At 36.2% G+C, this 20,188-nt stretch overlaps 1 protein-coding gene across 2 annotated transcripts; it reads left to right on the top strand.

Moving 5' to 3' along the window:
* The first annotated feature begins 276 nt into the window (after nt 1-276).
* On the top strand, nt 277-14,996 carry LOC145670698 (uncharacterized). Of its 2 annotated transcripts, XM_081739481.1 has the most exons (4): nt 277-330; nt 9,531-9,769; nt 11,852-12,181; nt 14,201-14,996. In XM_081739481.1, the coding sequence occupies exons 2-4, from the start codon at nt 9,553-9,555 to the stop codon at nt 14,284-14,286; spliced, it is 633 nt and encodes a 210-aa protein (XP_081595607.1). In that variant the 5' UTR covers nt 277-330; nt 9,531-9,552; the 3' UTR covers nt 14,287-14,996. The 2 variants fall into 2 exon arrangements, with proteins under 2 accessions (XP_081595607.1, XP_081595608.1); XM_081739482.1 differs by lacking the exon at nt 277-330 and having other exon boundaries at nt 8,764-9,769.
* Nucleotides 14,997-20,188: the final 5,192 nt, after the last annotated feature.

Raw genomic sequence — 20,188 nt, 5'->3', positions numbered from 1 at the left:
TCTATTATAGTATTATTATTATTTATTAAATAATAATATAATAATAGAAAAGTACTATATAATTAGTATATTAGTCCATCGTATTGTATAATTCTGCAATACCGAACTAATAATGTTCAGATAATTAATAATGATAATAAAGTAGTACATAATAATTTCATACTATGTTTGAAGAAACTTCCAACGCGGCGCGATCGTTTACTGTTTCTGCTGAGGACCGCGAAATGTTATGCAGTTGTTTCCATGATGCACGGCGCAAGGTGGGCCGTGATGGATGTAAGTAGACTCAATGTTGTAAAGGTGATGGTTGCTTTAGCTGAAGAATATAGGGTAAGTAATTTTAGTATATTCAATACATACTTGTTGCAAATAGATTAATACACATCAAGTGTAAATGTGCAATAATTTCACTGCTTGTGAACTAGGTAGTCGCAGCGTGTATTTTTGGCAGTTACGAGAAACAACAGAAGTTGCTGATTCAAATGAGCGAAGCAAAATTGAGGTATTTAATGTGATAATTTATGCAACATTGCTCGACTCAAGTCTAGATAATATAACTTGCAGTGCTTTTTAAAGATTTATGCAGTTCAATCCTCCCAAAAAAATCGAATATGTCAGAGTGAAAAAAAAATGTAGTTTTTGATACCGTAACTTGTGATTTCTGACTATAGGTTAGTTAAAGTTAGGTTTGTTTACTGTAGCGATAAAAAAATGTTACTTCTAATGCGATAAATGGGATGTAGACCCTTTTGTGTACTACTTTAAAGAAAATACAGTGATATATGTTCCCACATGTAACAGTTCCAGTTCAATGAACAGCAAGGAGCGGGCTGTTGGAGAAGCAGTAAAAATACATTAATGCTGGTCAGTGAAAATTACTGGTTTAAAAATGGTACATTTTATTTACGTGACAATTTTGTTCTCTGTAACAATTTGCCGACTGGCAAGATTTTAGAATGTGTAGACCACTGCACATGTGCAATCGTGCAATAGTAATAATGTTAGCATATTTTTACGCCCAAGGGCCAAAATGTTACTAAAATTATTTCTGAAACGCGGTATCGGCACTACTTTAGCAGATGGCTCTACCAAATTTATCGACATTTCAATTTTTTTTTGGGGGGGGGGGGGATTTTCGTGCTGTTAGACTATACTACGTTCTGTTTGCTTCTGCAATACGATTCGTTTGGTGGGTTAGGTTGGGTAGGTTAGATTAAGATTCTACTAATAATTACGGTCCTTGTACCGTTATGGGGATCCAAAACTAGCAGAAAAACAGTATGATGTACCGGAAGGAAGGGTTGGTGATGTAAGGTGAATTGGAAAAAAAGGAGGAACCCATGGAAAGATAGGTAATTGGCCAGAAGTCCACTATGATGAAAATTATCTTCTTTCGTTCCTAATGATGTCCAGAATTCTAAAAAGGGCGGTGCAGATGATACATCTTTGAGTACAAGAGTACATACACGGTCCCGGTAAAGTGTCCTTGCATTCAAAACACGCGGCTGTATACCCCACTTTCAGAATTTTAGACATTACCTGGGGCGAAATAAGGAAATAGCACACAAAGAGGGTGCTGAGTCGGATATTATGATTACAAGGACACTTTGCCAAAACTGGGTGTACTCACACTGCACCCCCTTTTTAAGCATTGTGTACATCACTAGGAACGAAAGAACGATGATTTGCATCATCCGATACTGTATGAAAGAAGGAGTTCTTCTGGGCAATTAGCGATGGATATTTGGTGGAATATCTGTCTCGATGTTGAGTGAACCAGGAAAACACCGTCCGGTAAAAGTCCACTTTTGCCTCCTATTATGATTGGCGTTAAGTATTCTGACGTATTTCTTAAGTACAGGGCCAAAATTAGTAAATGTCATTTGTTGTGTCATAAGTATGATTATTTACTATTATTACTATTAGTAAAGCCATGTTAACCTAATCTATCAAGGGAAGTGGAAAAAATGTAAATTTCGCACGTAAAACACTGGACCCCGCAACGGCACATTGACCATAAATACTTATAAATCTCCTCTATTGACTTCACTGAAAATTACTTAAAACATATTTCACCTGGACACTGGACTATATTTGGTAGGGCTATTTGATAATGTGAACACGGAGAGTTATATTTAGTAACATTTTAGTCCGTGTCCTTAAGAATATAAAATTAATATTGCTTCAGTCACTAGCTTGCGCATTCTAAAATCCTGCTATTTGGCCCTTGTACTTAAAAATACTATAAGAACGTTAATAAAGGCTAGATATCTGCATCATCCCCCAAACAGCATAGCCTGTGGTGGAAATAAAGGTTGTTTTGGGGGTAATAGTATACATGAGAACCCCCTGATCTGCGTTTCTTCTGTGTTTTATTACCACTTCTACATGAAATACCATAAATTTTTTACGTAGTGCAGTAGTAAGAAGTATCCATGTGCACAAGACATGCGATATGCGTTAAATCCCCCCCCAAACACACACATAGTCATAGTTAAAATACAAGGGCACTACACATGCAGATATAAAGAATAGCTATGTTCTTTTTTTTATTTTCGTATCAGTCGATAAGTAAATAAAAGTCACTTTGTCACCCCCTTTGTAAGTTCGTACATACTCAATGAATAATCCCTAAAAGAATGAGCGTCCTTCTTTTTTGGGAACTGATGCAGCTTCATGTGTACTATATCCCTTTTGGGTATGCCAACGATCTGCAACACGAGGTGCGGCTTGCGTAGCCCGCTCCTTGCAGTTCTAATCTGGAACTGTCACTGGTCGGAACATGTGTCAAGTGACCATGAGCAATGTCGTTCACACAAACATATGTGAAGGGGTCATGTGTTCAATGAACAATCCCAAATTATTATTAAAACAATGCTAGCTGAGCAAGGCTATTCACATTTAAAGATGGCGTCGTGTATACAAATTTAATCCTATGAAAGTACAAGAAATCGACCATAACTAGAACCGTTAAAGGAAACAGCAATGACTTCTTCACCCTTGGAAAGATAATTTTGTCCCCATTTAGTAGTGGTAAGCGCGTGGCAGTACAGCAAACTGAACTGCGGAATTTCTGAATTTGAAAAGGAGGGGGGGGGGTAAAAATAATGGACAAATTTCCAAAACTGATTACACTTTTTTTTTTTTTTGTGGAAAACCTGCGAAAGTGTGCAATAAAGGGTCTACGTTTAAAAAAAGCTTTCAAAAAGGTAATATTTTCGCAGTATTTTAACTATTGACAAAATTGTAATATGATAGCACACGGTTTGGAGCACAAAATCATTCGCATACATACAGTTTCCTAGCGAAGTGTGAACAATCGAGGAATTAGTGTAGACAGTTAAATTAAAAGGAAGAATGTGAACATTATTCAAAAAGCAAATAAACCCCTTTTCCTAAAGCTGAAAGCTGCCTCAGCCTGTTGTAAACGGAAAGAACATCATCAACTATCTAGGATTTGGAAAAATAAAAAAATAAATAAAAAAAAAACACTACAAAAACACGGTGTAAGGTGAAAATGAGTTCACTCGATGCATTCTACGATACTACCAGGATTCCAACGTGGCACCACATCATCCATGTCCTGTTCAAAGTAATGTTACTCAAGGTTCCCTAATAGGTCAGTGTAGCCTGTGGTGCCTCTTTCAGTGTATGGAAATGGAGGTGTTCTTCAGGGGGAATCCGAAACTTCTACGTCCGGGCTATACGGAGGGTGATAGAGAATTTACTAGTTAAACCCCCGGGGATGTGTTCCGTTCCGTTTGGCTGTATGAAGTCGTGCGTTGTCGTGCAGTAACAACAAACCCTCTCGGAGGGCCCCCTCCTCCCCTCCCCGCCGCACATTGTTCTGGAAATGGAATTTAGCCGGACAAATGTATTTGCTCTGGAACTGATGCTACAAGAGCATTGAAAATGTTAGAACAGCTTAACACTGTCGTGCGGTGGGGTGGCACTGGCCACACTAGCTGGGTTTAAAAATAGTAGTGTTTTTTTACGTGGCCAGACACTCACTGGCAGTCACTTGTCAATAATTATTGGCAATTTTCAGTGATTAAATATCGAAAATAGGCATTTCTATTTGCAGCACTGTAATGCAAATGTAAAAAGCGTAAGGTAATATTTTATAATATTTATTTTGCTGCATATTTCTTTAGAAGTGTTCCGTAGTGTAGGGATTGTAGTTTTGGTTTCATGTTAGCGTGGTCCTGGTTTCAATGGTAGTGAGAGTGTGGTAGTGAGTGGACGTGTTTTTCTCTTGCTCCTGAGTGCAGTGAACCGTGATGGGTGTTGAGCTTGGAATTTATAGGGCCAGAATAGGCTTATTCAGAATTGCTGTGAAAGAATCATCATGTTCTGTGTTAGTGAATACACCAGGCTATACGAAAGTGTTTTTTGCCTACGGATTAATAATATTTACTTTGTTAATCATCGGGGTGTAGAGCAGCATCCTGGGCCTCCTAGCACTCAACGTAATGACATTGCTGAAATTAAAGATATATTATCTTCTCTTCGCGCGTCCAATGAAAAAGTAGTGTTTGAAGTGGCATCCCTTTGTGCATCTAATGAACGCTTAACAACTGAAATCAAAACATTAAGGGAAACAGTAACAAAACTGGTTGACAGAGTAGATACCATCGAAACGAAACTATTGGAAGTGACAGGTGAAGTAAGTGAACTACATCGTTATACTACGTTTTTAGAACAAAAAATTGACGATCTCGAGAACAGGTCACGAAGACAAAATTTAGTGTTTTATGGGGTGAAGGAGGAAGGGAATGAAGACTGGGCAACTACAGAGAAAAAAGTGTGTGATTTGCTAAACGACCGATTGCAAATGGAAACTGATGACCAACTTATACAGAGGGCTCACCGCGTTGGAAGAAAGTGTCAGGGCAGAACAAGGCCCATAGTATGTAAATTTTTAAGTGATAAGAAAAAGGAACACGTATTAAAAAATAGAAATAAACTTCGGGGTACAAACATTTATGTGGACCAAGATTACTCTAGTTCTGTAAGACAGGAACGTAAACAGCTACAATATTATTTAATGAAAGCGCGCAAAGAAGGAAAATATGCAAATATCAATTTCCGATATTTGTATATTGAAGGGAAAAGATTCACGCTTGCCGAACTGCAGAACAGTGAAGACAGGTATTTCCAAGAAACTGACCATGCCGAGGGAATTTACAATCAGCCACCTGAATCGCCTAAAGCACCTGTCAATCAAGAACAAGAAAAACCTCGACAGCATCTGCGACAAGAAAACCAAGCATCCGCTCCCTCCCCCAACCCACAATCTGGACATTCCAAGGCAGGCAGAAAGATATCAGCATGAGGGGGGTGCACCAAGGACACTTCCGTAAGTACAAAAACATTCGAAGTGAGAGGTGAAAGTGACAATATAGTTGAGGGGAAAGATGGCTATTTTAATATATATATTCAAAACGTAAGGGGAACTCGTACCAAATTAAGAACGCTGACCGAAAATGTATTAAGTAACAATTATCAGGCAATTGCATTAACTGAATCTTGGCTTACTAACAGTCATAATGACTCTGAACTCTTTGATTCGCAGTATGTCGTGGTAAGAGCAGACAGAAATATTGTTACTTCTGGTAAGAAATTGGGTGGTGGTGTTGTATTAGCTGTAAATAAAAAATATCGTGTGCAGAAAATTCCTTCCCCAAACATTCCTGGTGTTGATTGTATTACAGTAAAAGTTTTTGTAGATACGGTTAATTGTATATATATTGGTGTTGTATATATTGCACCTGGGTCAAATCAATCAATATATAGAGAATATTTTGAATACATATTTAGTGTACTGCAACCAAAGAGTAACATTCTTCTGACAGGCGACTATAATCTCTCACAGGTCACGGGAACTGATTTCAATTTTTTAACATCTACTGCAACCTGTCAAGAATTATTTCACTTAATGAATTTTTATAATTTACAAACCTACAATAATATTAAAAACTCGTATGGCAAAACGCTTGACCTAATACTATCGAATCTTACCAGCGTAGAGGTCATACATGAACACCCTCCCCTTTTACCGGAGGATGTTCATCACCCAGCCCTCCTAGCTGAATATAAATGTATTAATTCTAGAAATGTTAAGTGTACAAACAAAAGCGAAGTAAGAGACTATAATTTTTTTAAAGCTGACTTTGATAAACTGTATCGCGAAATATCACTAACAAATTGGGAACCTATCACAGATAGTTTGACTGTAGATGACTCTGTGGATTTTTTCTATAATATACTCTATTCTATTTTTGACCGATGCATCCCGAGAAAAAGAACTAAATTCAATTACCCTACTTGGTTTTCAAGTGACATAATTAGATTAATTAAGAGCAAATCATATCACCATAAGAAATGGAAGCAGGGTTCTCGGGACGCACTTTATCACTATAATAAATTTAAAGAATTGAGAGCTCTTTCTAAAAAAGAAATTTCTAATGCATACAATATATATTTAAACAACTGTGAGGCCAATATTATAAATAATCCTAAGACTTTCTGGGCGTATGTTAAGAATAAAAAGAGTAATTCGGGGAGTAATATATTTCATTATGATGGTCAAACTTTGAGTGACGATGCTGATATTGCAAACGCGTTTATGACAAATTTTCAAGTGACACACAATAAATCGAGCTACAATCTTATTCCTATGGAGCAACACAATAATTCGGAAATCCTGGACAAATTAAACATTAACTTTATAGATATTGAAGATGTGGAGAATGCTATTAAAAAACTTAAACCACGGTCATCTTGTGGACCAGACAAAATACCACCATATATCATTAAAGGCTGCTCAGAAATACTGAAACATCCCCTGCAAGTTATTTTTAACAAGTCAATAGCTTCTTCTACATTTCCTACGAAATGGAAGATTGGTGACGTCTGTCCCATTCCCAAAACAGGCTGCCCTACAGACCAAATAAAAAATTATCGACCGATAACCCTACTATCTGCCCCATCTAAGATATTTGAAATTATTATATACGAAAAAATTTATTCACATGTACGGTCAGTAATATCTCCCTTTCAACATGGTTTCATGCCAAAGAGGTTAACTGTAACTAATCTCTCAGAACTTACACATTTTATAGCTAATCAAGTTGATAAAAAGGAACAAGTAGATGTAATTTATACAGATTTCTCCAAGGCGTTCGACGTAATTAATCACGATATACTTCTAAGCAAACTTGTGACATTCAATTTTTCACAAAATCTTCAACAACTTATAGCATCCTATCTTTACCAACGGAAACATCGCGTTCGATACAAGAATATTTTAACTAAGGAATATGTCGTAGACTCTGGTGTGCCTCAGGGATCGAACTTAGGACCTCTGTTATTTATACTATTTGTTAACGATTTACCACCTGTAATAACATCTTCCCACAAACTTTTGTTTGCTGACGATCTAAAAATCTATCGCAGTATCTCCACGGAATTAGACGCAATTTCTTTGCAAAATGACATTAATGCTATTTCCCAATGGTGTGAATCAAATAAGTTGCTACTAAATATTAGAAAATGTAAAGTAGTGTCATACACCAGGAAAATAAACTATGTACGCAATGCGTATACTATTAATCAAACGCCAATTGAGAGAGTGGATTATGTTACTGATCTTGGAGTCACTCTGCAGTCAAACCTATCATTCGATATTCATGTCAACAGAGTAATTGGTGAGGCCTTTAGGAATCTTGGCTTTGTGATGAGATTAGAAGGTGATTTTTCTAATACTAATGCTCTCAAAACATTATACACTGCCTATGTGCGGTCTAAGGTGGAATATGCAGCGATAATATGGGGTTCTAATAGTAAGAAATATATAAATAAAATCGAAAACATTCAAAATAAATTTGTGCGCTTTTTGACATATAAAGAAACAGGTATATATCCCAAATTTGAGAACTACGAAGGTCTTCGAAACAAATATTTATTACAATCTCTTGAAAGCAGAAGAAGTCATTTCATATTATCTTTCTTACATAAAATAATTCATGGTGCAATAGATTCAGAATATTTGTTATCAGAAATCAAAATTCGCGTCCCACATAGAGCAACGAGACCCCATAATGACATATTCCATCTTTCAGCGCAAAGGACTAATGCATTAGATGTATCGCCTATCAGAAAAATGTGTATATTGTATAATAAGACGTCACAAGAACACCCAGATATAGATGTTTTTAGTTACAAACAAAATTTTCACTCTACATAAATTTGTTGTATCCTGTATATCGTGCTATTTGTATTTTAACGTATATTTTACTTTCATATTATTATTTTATTGTATGTGTATTTTAGAGTGTATTATAATTGAATTGTGTCATATTAGTATGTTATTATATATGTATTTTAAAGTGTATTAAATACACTTTACAACAAGGGAAACTGTAATTAGGCATTTGCCTGTTGTTTTTCCGAAATAAATAAATAAATAAATCCTCAGCCGGAACATCCCACTTTCGGCGTCCACTCAGGGTCAGGAAGCAGCAGGGGTAATGAATTCAGGGTTAGGCAAAAGTATCGGGACAGGCCAATAATACGAGACAGCATCGAATGCGGTGTCGTCATAATCGCTACACTATATGATGTCATCCAGTGATCAGAGAAATTTATTTTATGTAATCTTAATATGTCTATATTACTTTAAGGAGCTGCTGAACCGATTGTAGTTTTTTTTTTAAAAAAAAGAGAGAGATTTCAAAAGTCAAAATATTTGTTTACAATTTGTGTACTTACTATTCATGCATATGTGATAGGTTTCGTGTTAAATTTTACATATATTGCTATTTTCGATAGCATTGTTCTGTTCCATTGACCAGAATAACCCAATATAACGATTCACTCTATGGACCAATAATTCTTTTTTACGCAGGGCTCGAAATGAAAAGTTTCACGAAACGGAACGCTAGATACTTTCTGAAGTGTGCTTCAATTTGTATGAGTTTTTGTGTGGTTCATTGAATCTTCTCACGAGACGGAACGGAATGGTTCCCGCCTTTCACGAACCGGAACGCCGTCCGGTCCGCTCCGGGCCATTTTGAAAGAAAGGAAAAGGGGTAATTTAACGTCCCACGATTGTGCCAGCGATAGGGCTAAAGGGGACGATGAAGGAGAATGATGAAGAAAAGATGGTGGAATGAGAAAGTGGGAGGAAACGGGAGAAAACCCACGAGCACGGTGTTGGCCACCACAAGCTCACATGGCAATGCCTGGGATCAAACCTGGGAGCCCGAGCACTACCACTGAGCCACCGTGACCCCCCCCCCCGGTCCATTTCGAGGTCTGTTTTTACGTCAGTGTTTGAATTTCGTCCTTGAAATTAGAGCTGAAATGGTTTCAACTGATTCGTTAACAGTTTTCTGCGAGAAATAAACTGAACTGATAAACAAAAGTTGCTGATACGTTTAGCCTGTACAGTTATGGGGGGAAAAAATTATATTTTTGCATGCTTAAACTCTTTATACATCTGTGTTATTCGTTTTTACCTGTTATAGAATTCCATACCGTCAGTGCAAAATGTCTGAAGAAAAGATTCCAGAGGCACAGTATTATGTTGTTGAATTCTCCGACGGGATACAACTAGTGCCGGTTAATTGGTTACTAGATGGGAAAAGAAAATGCTATTGGCCGAACTACAGCAGTTTTACAAAATACTATAAGGCAGTAGAGGAGAAATTAGAACCAAAGGAAGACTGGAGTATCCATAGGGTTTATGAAATTATTGGTCAATCATGTGAGTGTTTTAATATTTTCTTCACCACTATCTTAATTATATAAAGACTTCGATTTTTTATATGGATTTTTTTTTAAATTTGAATTTATTGAAACTGAAAAGAAAAAGGAAAAGAAAAAAATGTCAAACGTACAATTTTACAATAATATCTGTCACAAACAAAAAGTATGATTTTTTTATATTATTGTAGATATTAAGGGTCTTTCATACAGCAAAATTAAACTATACTAATTTTACAGTATTTCTGTAATATCCTCAAAATCAATAAAAAGTAACTTGAAAAATGGAAATGTAGTGCAATAGACAATATTATTGTGCATGTCATACCGTTATCATGACTCATCTTTCTCGTTTTGCTGTGTAGTTATTAATAGATGCGGCATGGATTTGTGAGATACACCTATAAGCTGCAAAGGGACGGCTAGATGATTCGTAAAAAGCTAGGTGCTAGGTGATTCGTAAAAATGCAAAATAATATTGTCTAGCGCACTGGGTTCACACTGTTCAATTTCTTTATCTGTTTTGAAGATATTACAGAAAAACTGTAAAATTAGTACAGTTTAATTTTGGTGAATAGAAGATCCTTGGTAATCGTAATAAAAATGAGACTGTAAACTAAGTTGTGTTTGCAATAATTGAGCGTGCTTGGTGAGAGTAATAGTAAATTCCAAGATGATATATTTGCTGTCAAAAACCTACCACTTGTGGATCAATTCCTCGCTATGACATTCTTGCATTTTTGCATTCTTACATTGAAAAACACTCATGTAATAACCTGTTAACAAAGTTTATCCATACAGATGTAATACTTTATTTTACTCACTTAGAGCGAACGCTCTGACCATGAGGCTATGGGGGAAACTACTAAAATTTTATTATAACATTTTACTTAGAAAAAATACGGCCTCTTATAATGAAGTAAGGTAACACCAACGTAAATTACAGAAAGTAGAGACAAAGAATATTTTACTTACGATTTGGTGTCCTAAGTGGCAGATAGTTTCTATTAACATTGTTTAAATCTATTTATTGCTTTACTTATTCAACGGTATCAGTGATATACTGATCATTGGATATTTGTGACATCGTATACGAAACTTATTTTCTAAAAAAATCAAGAACGTAATACCGATTGGTTTAAACTTTTGTTTGTCTCGCCTGGAGTTCATGATTAAAAGTATGATGCACTTCTGTTCAACGTCCAGGAATGTGGATATTTCAATTTTTGGTTGTTTGAAGGTTACGGTTTTCATTCACAGTGCCTCAGGGTTCTTTGAATTTTCATAATAATGAGGCGTTCAATGTTACCAAACGTAATTTTTTAAAAATAATCATAGCGATGGTTACATAGTGGCCATTAAAAAAAAAAAAAGGCTTCTGACTGCTTGTTGAGCTGAAGCGGTAGTAGCTCCTACGATTGGCATCTACACTCGTTTTTGTGATGATTTGGCGCAAAAACTACTGAACCAATCAATATTTTTGCTACTATGAATCTTTATATAAAGATTTGCCAGAAATAAATGTCTCCTTTTCTGTATACACATATGTATACAAAGTGCATGTTAAAAATGGATGAAAAAATGGATCTGAGGGAAACATGTACGAAACCAGAATTTTGACGATAACAGATTTCCGTTTCGTAAGCAAAGTTCTCGTGGGCCGCAACAAAGTGCCCCTGGAGGCAAAAGTCGGGCGCAGTAGACCTAATGGGTAAAAAGTGCAACTGAAGGTAAAAATGGATAAAATAAAAGGTGGGTTTTAATTCTGTAAAGGTGCTCCCTGCCTTCCCGTCGTTATGGCTCTGGGGTCAACTTGAAAGCATTAAATGGAAAAAATTGAAACCTCTATAAGAAGCACTATTTTTCGATTCTATAGCAGAAATCAGTGAGTTGCTGGAGCGAAGTCCCAAGTGGTCTAAGTGACACTCTTGGAATAAAGCCCAACACGTTGAGTCAGTTCAAAATGGTCTTGCATTCGCTTTTGTTCAACTCGAAGCAATTCTGACATTGTATATAATTTTACTGACGAACATGATTAGAAGTGATATTAGTACCCTCTAATTTGTTTCAATATTCATTCTAGATTCTTACGAGCGTGGGATGAAGAAATTAGAACTCGGGAGAGACCAGACCGAAGTTGATACAGGTAATGAAGAATCTTTTGAGATACAGAGAAAGAAACGTCGCATACGAGCTAGAAAACAGCAATCATCATCTTCGGACGAAGATATTGCCCTTAGTGAAGCGATTAAGCAAAGTGTTTCTACAATAAAGAAGACTTTGCCACCGGTACCGAATCTCTTTTCTAAAAGGGTCGTGACGAGCACCAATGTGGATGATCCTGGAATGGCAAAAACCCCTAAGCGGAGCCCAGTCACTTCAGATGAGAGTACTGCTGTCCAAGAACACGAAGGTTAGTTCCAGTAATATATAAAATTAGATCTTAAATTCAATTCATTTGTAAATTGCCATTTATAGTTTTTTAATACTTAATATGCTTTTACAGTAAAAATGTTTCTAACGCACGAAATATTAATAGTAACCTTTATTTTCAACCAGTTATCAACAATTCTATGACAAGAGTCCCTCCATACGGTACATTCCTTTTTATTTGTAGTGGGTGGGGTAACATACAGACAATTAGTCAAAATATTTTCTTCCTCAGGGTAATTCTAGGAATGTGAAATGATATTCTATGCTACTGCTGATGATGATGTGGTGTTCTGCCCGAAGACTGGTCTGACCCAAAGGTTTGTGGGTAAGGTGAATCCATATGGTGATTTCCCATTGCGTTCCATGGGATGTTGACGTCCTAAGGACAGGAACTACAGTTGAACGAGGGATCCGAACCTTTTGTTCCCAACCTGGAATTGAGCCCGGGACCCCTTGATTACAAGACGAGCTTATCCACTGTAGACATTTGTGCTATGCTATACTTTAGAAATGCTAATGCTACTAGACATTTATGCTTTACTTCAAATATAGATTTCTTTAAGGAAAACATATATTAGGTTCCTTGTATTTCTAGAAAAGTAGTCAAAAAGTAGGAAGAATGGATAGCCAATTTCCATTGTATAAAATTAAAATTAGCCAGTTTTCTTCTTCTGTTGAATAAAGTCGGAAAATCAAGTGGATTAAAATAATTAAGGAAATTAGCTGAACTAAACAACTTTTTTGATGTCAAAAAAATATTGTCACTGTTATTTACGCTTAAGAAGGCAACAAACAAATGTAAAGAAAACACTGAACAGTGACAAAGTAGTGTAGTTCAGTGTTTTCACGTCTTAGTCGACTTAGTTATTGTGACTCTTTAAATCCGTGTGACTCTCGGACTTCATTCAACAGAAGGGAGGATTATTCCCGAAAGTTAATAATGTATCAATGTTTTATATCCATGCTTTATATGTCATATATCTATGTTTACGTGCACTTCATGGACAGCAGCAATATTCCTATTTCCAGAACTCCGTTTATGGGAGTAGGATACATACTTAACAATACCTTGAAAAAAAAAACAGGAAAAGTGCTCAATGGTATTGTTTCTTAAAAGTTTCATCTGATGACTACGTCCGTATCTCTTGGAAATAACCTGGATAACGAGAGTTAATGTTAAAAAGGAAGTTCAAAAATCTCAAATACTACAAGATCGACGATTGTGTTAAATTCTCATTCTTATTGTAGACATTTATTAGATTTGTACTAAGTACAAAGATGTTCAGGAAAAAGGGTCACAAAGTTTCAGGGCAGAAAGATTGCATCAAAAGAAGAAAAAAGCCGTACTAAACATGTCTTTTGCGCTTCGTTTCGGAGTATGAGCTGCCGACAATGTAGGAAATCGAATTTCATAAACTATTCAACGTACAGAGTGGGGCCGCGGTGGCTCAGTGGTAGAGCGTTCACCTCTGGTGCTTAGGGTCCCGGGTTCGATCCCAGCCCCCGCCAAGTGAACTTTGTGGTGGACAAACACCGTGTGCGTGGGCTTTCCCGGGGTTCTCCCGTTTCCTCCCACATTCTTCATTCCGTACAGAGTGCGGTTTAAGCTTTCGCACTCAGTCATACCTGCTCGATTTGGAAATATATATATTCCAAAACTCTAATGCGTGCGTAAGGAACTCCTTAAAAAAATTCTGTATCGCCTTTCGGAGTAATCCCGTCCGAACGCATTGTACAGATTTGAAACACGCATTTTCTAACTAATGTAAGTATGACTTCAAGTGTACGCTTTACACAACACTAATTAGTACCATAACGTTAAATAGTTTCTGAAGTTCAGTTTCCCACGTTTTCGGCAGCTTTTATCTCCGAAACGACGCGTTTCTTTACTAAAAGAACTTTTCTTTTGATCTACCCTGAAAGTTTGTGACCCTTTTTTCTGAACATGTTTTATATTGTACATAATCATTTACTTAATAGTTTGTTTTTATTGTTGCAGGCACTGTGCGGTATCACAAGCATTGCAAGGCATCAACAGATGCAGAGATATCAGATGTAATAAAAAAAGTGGCTTCGTCATGCTAAAGAGCGGGCTCTCAGGCAGAAGAACAACACTAACAATGATTAGTTATGCAAGAAAAAGTGTAAAATAAAACTAAGAACGCATTGTTTTGATGTTCTGTCATGCAGATTTAACGATCTGTGAAATCTGCAGTTAACGGTGATTTTTTTTTTATTGTAGGAACAAAAGACAACAGTTTTTCAAGAAATGTGTTTGAGTGATAATAATACCCAAGTTAGTTATTCTAAATTAAAGTCGGTCGTCTTCTCCTTCTTACAACTTAGTCACAAACAGATTATGTTGAATCATTTTTTTTTTTAACATTCGTCGCCCAAGGCAAAGACATTGGTATAACCCTTTTATGAGGTTACATATCCTCTTTTTTATTTTTAATGGAAGTGTAGGATTTACATGGATTAAACTTGAATTACTAGACTTTTTATGAGATTCAGTGCGTAGTGGTACTGTAACTGCTTTTTTGTAAGTTTTGAAATTCACTCAGAATTTTGCATTTTTTTCAACAACTTTGGTAATCGAGGTGTTGAATTGAAAAGGTTGAGAACCAGTCTCTTGGATTCATGTTGCATTTATTTTTATACTAAAGAAACCTTTTGTGATGTATGTCATATTTTGTGTTTGTGTCATTATTTGCATATGTAAATAATACTATGTGGAAGCAATGATTGTACTCAGTAATTTAGCTAAGTTTTAGCATTTATTGAAATAAAGAAAGAAAATCTATTGTACTTGGTTTTTAGTCTCAATGTAAATTATGAAATTGAAAACAAAATTTCAATCAATTTTTCAATTAATAAGAATTACATACTGTACAATATATATATAAAATCTTCTGATAGTTGATTGTTCCGTTTCTCTTCATTAATTATCTGTAACTTTGTTGCGCAGCTGATAGAATTCGGTGCCGGTGACTGATAGTTCGCAAACTAAAATCCTGTCGACACTAAACTAAAATTTAAAAAACCGTTCACTATTCTCGCTTAGCCATGGAAATGCATTGGCGTATGGTTGCAGAGCTGCTTTCGTGGTTTATCACGACATATATTTTGAACCCGCAACTATTTTTTTTAATCTTTTGGTATATTATATAATAACACCACATTTTCACGAAGCTGGTATGGTTAAGCCAGTTTTCTTAGAAACTTTTTTCTCTGTTCTGAATTAGTACGTCCACTAGAATGCTACGTCGAAATTAATTACATAAGTATTACAGAAAGTTCATTGTTTGCACCCTTTGTCTTTTCTTTTATTACTAAATGAAGATCTAATTAAATTTCCATTATGGTGCGGGAAATGTCCTGCTTCCGAGTGACGGACTTCATATTAGGAGTCATAGTTGGATGGACATTCAACTAGCACTCTTGACAATGGAAATTCCGTCTCTCGGAAGCAGGGTATTCAAGCATCATAAAGGACATTTATATCTTCGTTTAGTAATATAAGGAAGGGCAAAGGGTGGTCCCTCCCTTCTCCGTCCAGCTAAGCGATTTGAGATATCCATGTGGCATCCACCGGACGTCCCATCGCGATGTACAAATCACGTCTCGCAGACATCACACGGACGTCTCGCGGGACGTCCATGGGATATCCATGAAGCGGACATTCGGCCGTCTGATCAACAGCTACAGGACGTCCTGCTGATATCGTGGGATGTCGCATGGACATCGCAAATATCCCATCGGGACATCCCATTGGACATCCTGAGGATATTGAATGCTATTAGGGTAATGAATACAGAAACATAGTCGAACATGATCATGTTAGTGGTCTAGTGTTTATATGTGCGAAGATATAATGTTTCATAGGCATATTAACCGAGCAACGTTATTGTAACACTGTTTTCCTTCTCCACCTGCGACTTTTCAAACCAACCTTCTTTATGGATTTCAATACGGACCGCATCAAATAGCGCAGGAGGCGAAACTGTTGGAACGAAAGAATGTATGGCAAATGTACTGTTTACCTGTTCCCCCGACTTCCATCGCATCGAGTATGTTTGGAATACTATGGGGAGACGTTTCGCAACACGTCTAGATGTGCTAAGAGCCATCTAGCAGTTGTCAACAGTGCTGGTACTTCATACCATTACAAATCGTTATTAACTTTATGACATAGAGTACTTTACTCTCAGAGGTGATCGCACACTATTTTAAGGATCATTTATCTCCTTCTTTAAAGCCAGGAGGCCATCATTAGTCCCAGTGCCTTCAGTGTAAATTATTGCCTGTATAAAAGAGCCATTTTGTTCTTTTAATCACGAATTTCTGTGTATTTTTTTCCTATATCATACAGCAGCACTACTTTCTATGTATGGTTCAAGTTTTACATATCTATGCCATTTGGGAGTGGCAAAGAATGCAAAAGTTACTTTCATTCGCAAGTTTTGAACACCAGTGAATATAGCACTATTATGTGAGTGTTTAGGCAAATTATTTCTTTATGCATATTTAAATACATTCTATACTTCTGCATGTGCTGGTTGACGGTGGAAATAGGAACACTAACATTCATATTTATCAGGTTGCTAATATGTATAAAAATATGAAATAATATCAATAGAAGTTCCCAGATGATGATTTAACTGAAGTATGCAACAACAATCAGTTAAATGACAAGCACTCGCATATCAATACAAACAATCTTATTTGTGAAACGAGCACGGTATTAGCATATTTCATTATTATTAATAGTATTAGCATATTTAATTATTATTAAATTTTATCTTATTACTCTATGTAGTATAATATATGTTCAAGATTAAACTGTGCCATATAATGAAAATAAAATACTCGGATGTGCATACGCAAAAGTATAACATATAACTCATATAAATTATACAAGAGAATGAATTATATTTGGAGTGTGCTTCTAAATTTACTTAAATGCTTTAATATGCAAGTCATAAATTTTACTTGATGTGTTTCCATCGTGTTCGTGTTCATGCTCATAAGCGACTTAATGAAGTAGTGCGAGACAATTTATTTTTATAAAATCGCTTAAAACAGAGGGAAAAGAAAGTAGTGTTCACTGTTCAAAATTGTGTCAGTTAATATTCTCAATTTAAATAATAATACAAGTATACGTAAGTCATGGACAATTTTCTATTTAACAATTTATCTCTTATATTGTTTGTTTTCGCCCATGTATGTTTTCGTACATTTCAGAATGAGATCAGTAATTTATTGAAAGAAATGAAAATTCCAATGGAAAATTCCAATAGATAAACTAATGTACCTAAAGTTAGTTCCTATGAGCTTAATTGTTTAGGATTAGGAATTAAATTTCTGGGCTTTCGACATCTGTGACTGTTTGAGCCCATCACGTATGATGGGCGATGTCCCTCGGTAATCATACTCTCCGGAGACTTGGGAAGGAACAAAGGAATGGAGAAGGAAGGAAGCAGAATGGAACCATTGTTAGGCAACGTCCCAGCGTTTGCCTGGTGTGAATGAGGAAAACCACAGTCAGAACCTTTATACTTTTTTGACTGAGTGCCCCAGGGGTTCATGGCATTATATATATGTAATTTATAAAGAGCTCAATTTTGCAAATTAAACGATATCAAGCAAAGGGACACCGTGATAGTCACGTTAGCCATCTGTCCATAAAAATATAAACGGATGCAGCTAGAAAAAATTTCATTTTCGCCAAATAAGACATGCATATGTGTAATATGTAACTAATTCTAGAAATTACTATCATTATTTATTTTATCTTTTATTTTTCGTCCTGAACTCTATTGGTGAATTTTTAAGTGTGTCAACATTTACACAACTTCGTTAAACGTAGTAGCCATTCGTGATATCGAACTTGAAACTTTTTGAACGGTTGACTAATTGTACAGGTAGTTGTCTTGGCACCTGTTAAAATGAGAGTATAGTTAAATGTTGATTCTTTGATGAAATGACCTACCATAGAAAGCAGAATATTCTATTGCAGTTGATTCGAAATGCAATCTAGAGTCAGGACTTCTGTTAAATATAAAGTACTTAAAAAATTCTAAAATGCGTAAGGACAGAAATTATTATTGTATTTTTTTTTACTGTAGCTAAACAAGAAGTTAATTTTGGAGCCAAAGTGTATGTGCATTTCGTGCTATGAACTCTTCCTGATGAATCTAGGTTCAGTTACAAAAATTATTTTCAAAGTAGGAATCCCTCACACTGCAGGCGAGGAACAATTCAGGTATATTGCAAACACGTACTTCGAGAGTATGAGCTTTGTGAAATCAATACATTGCTCCTATCAAACAACAATTATGTGCGATATGTTTACCAATATAAAACAGAATCACTTCAAAGTGTCAGTCTTATAACTATTCTTCATTACAGATTGATGGAAACACTGACATGACAAAGCAAGAAATATATGATGCAAAAATCGATAGGGAAAGATAGTTTGACACCTTATAATACCAACAGATGACTAGTGTTGCTAACCTAACATTAAGTTTTTCAAGTCGTGTTATAAAGATTATTATTACAAATTTCAAAATTACATGTTAAACAGAAACTTATAATACCACATTTATTGTCTAGTGTTGCTAATCAAGGATACCACAATATCAGAAAGTTTAAAATTTTGAAGGGCTCTACGAAAGTAACAACATAACTGTGACGGACAGGGTAATGCACATCCATAGTACCTTAGTCGTACACTACACCAATTACGTTTTAAGTAGGGAGTTAAAAGATTGAAGTACTCTGTTATTTTTGAACAACAAAAGTAAGGGAAATCGAGTGAAGGTTGGTACATAAATTCTAAATCCAACCAAGAAATATTAACGCTAGACATTTAATACTTTTAGGCCGTATCTATTGAACCATCCTGTGATGTCATACCAAATTTGGTATTAACATCTTTGATTCTGTTGTTACAGAGCCAGAAGGACAGAAGAGTGAGCAAAATGTGGATAAATGGAGAAGCTGAAGGCGAGAGATTTTATTGAATATCTTCACAAGAAAGGTTTAAAACTGCAGAAGATCCACGCGGACATGGTTGCTACTTTAGGTAATAGTGTCCCTTTATGTGCCATAGTAAAGAAATGGACATCCGAATTGAGAGGTATAGAACCTCCATCGAAGATGATACTCGATCACGAAGGCCTGTGGAAGCACTAATTCAGAAGAGCATTAACAAAGTGCATGAAATCATCACGAATGATCGGTAAATGACCTTTAGGCAGATTCCTGACCCAATAAACTTACCTGCTGCAAGCATTGGCCGAATTATCACCCATCATCTGGGAATGAGCAAACTTTCTGCGAAATGGGTACAATAACTTTCGAAATTTGATCAAACGACCAACAGACGCAATATTTAAAGGGACAATCTTAATCTCTTTCGGACAAATCCAGATGCCTTTTAGACTCGATTCATAAAGTAGATGAGATCTGGGTCCACCATTATCAACCACAGTTGAAAGAAATTTTCAAGCAGTGGAAACACCTCTCTTTTCCCTCTCTCCGAAGGCCAAGTCAGTGCCCACAGCTGGAAAAGTAATGGCTAAAATTTTCTGGCATTTGGAAGGGATAGTGAGAGTGGGTTATCTTCCAAAGGGGCAAACACTGACTGAGTAGTACTATGCAGGTCTTCTAGGACAATTGCGGGACTAATATTAGGCAGAAGCGTCGTGGAAAACTGACAGCAGATGTGTTCCATCAAGATAATGCTCTTGGGCACAAGTCAGTCATCGCAATAACACTAACTCACTATTGTGGCTACGTGTTAACTCCCTAAACCACCTAATTCGCATGATTTGGCACTTTCAAATTTTCATCTCTTTCCAAAGCTGAAAAAGAAATTGGAAGGTACTCATTTTGACACTGATGATGACGTAATACCTGCCATAGATGGAAGTTTACATGTTTCATTTTTTACCAGTACCATTAACGTAGCGGCCTACTT

Source organism: Thermobia domestica, chromosome 14 (genome assembly GCF_964235325.1).
Source record: "Thermobia domestica chromosome 14, izTheDome1.hap1.1, whole genome shotgun sequence".
Taxonomy (NCBI): domain Eukaryota; kingdom Metazoa; phylum Arthropoda; class Insecta; order Zygentoma; family Lepismatidae; genus Thermobia; species Thermobia domestica.
Note: the sequence above shows the minus strand (reverse complement) of the source record. Positions and strands in the feature narration are given on the sequence as shown.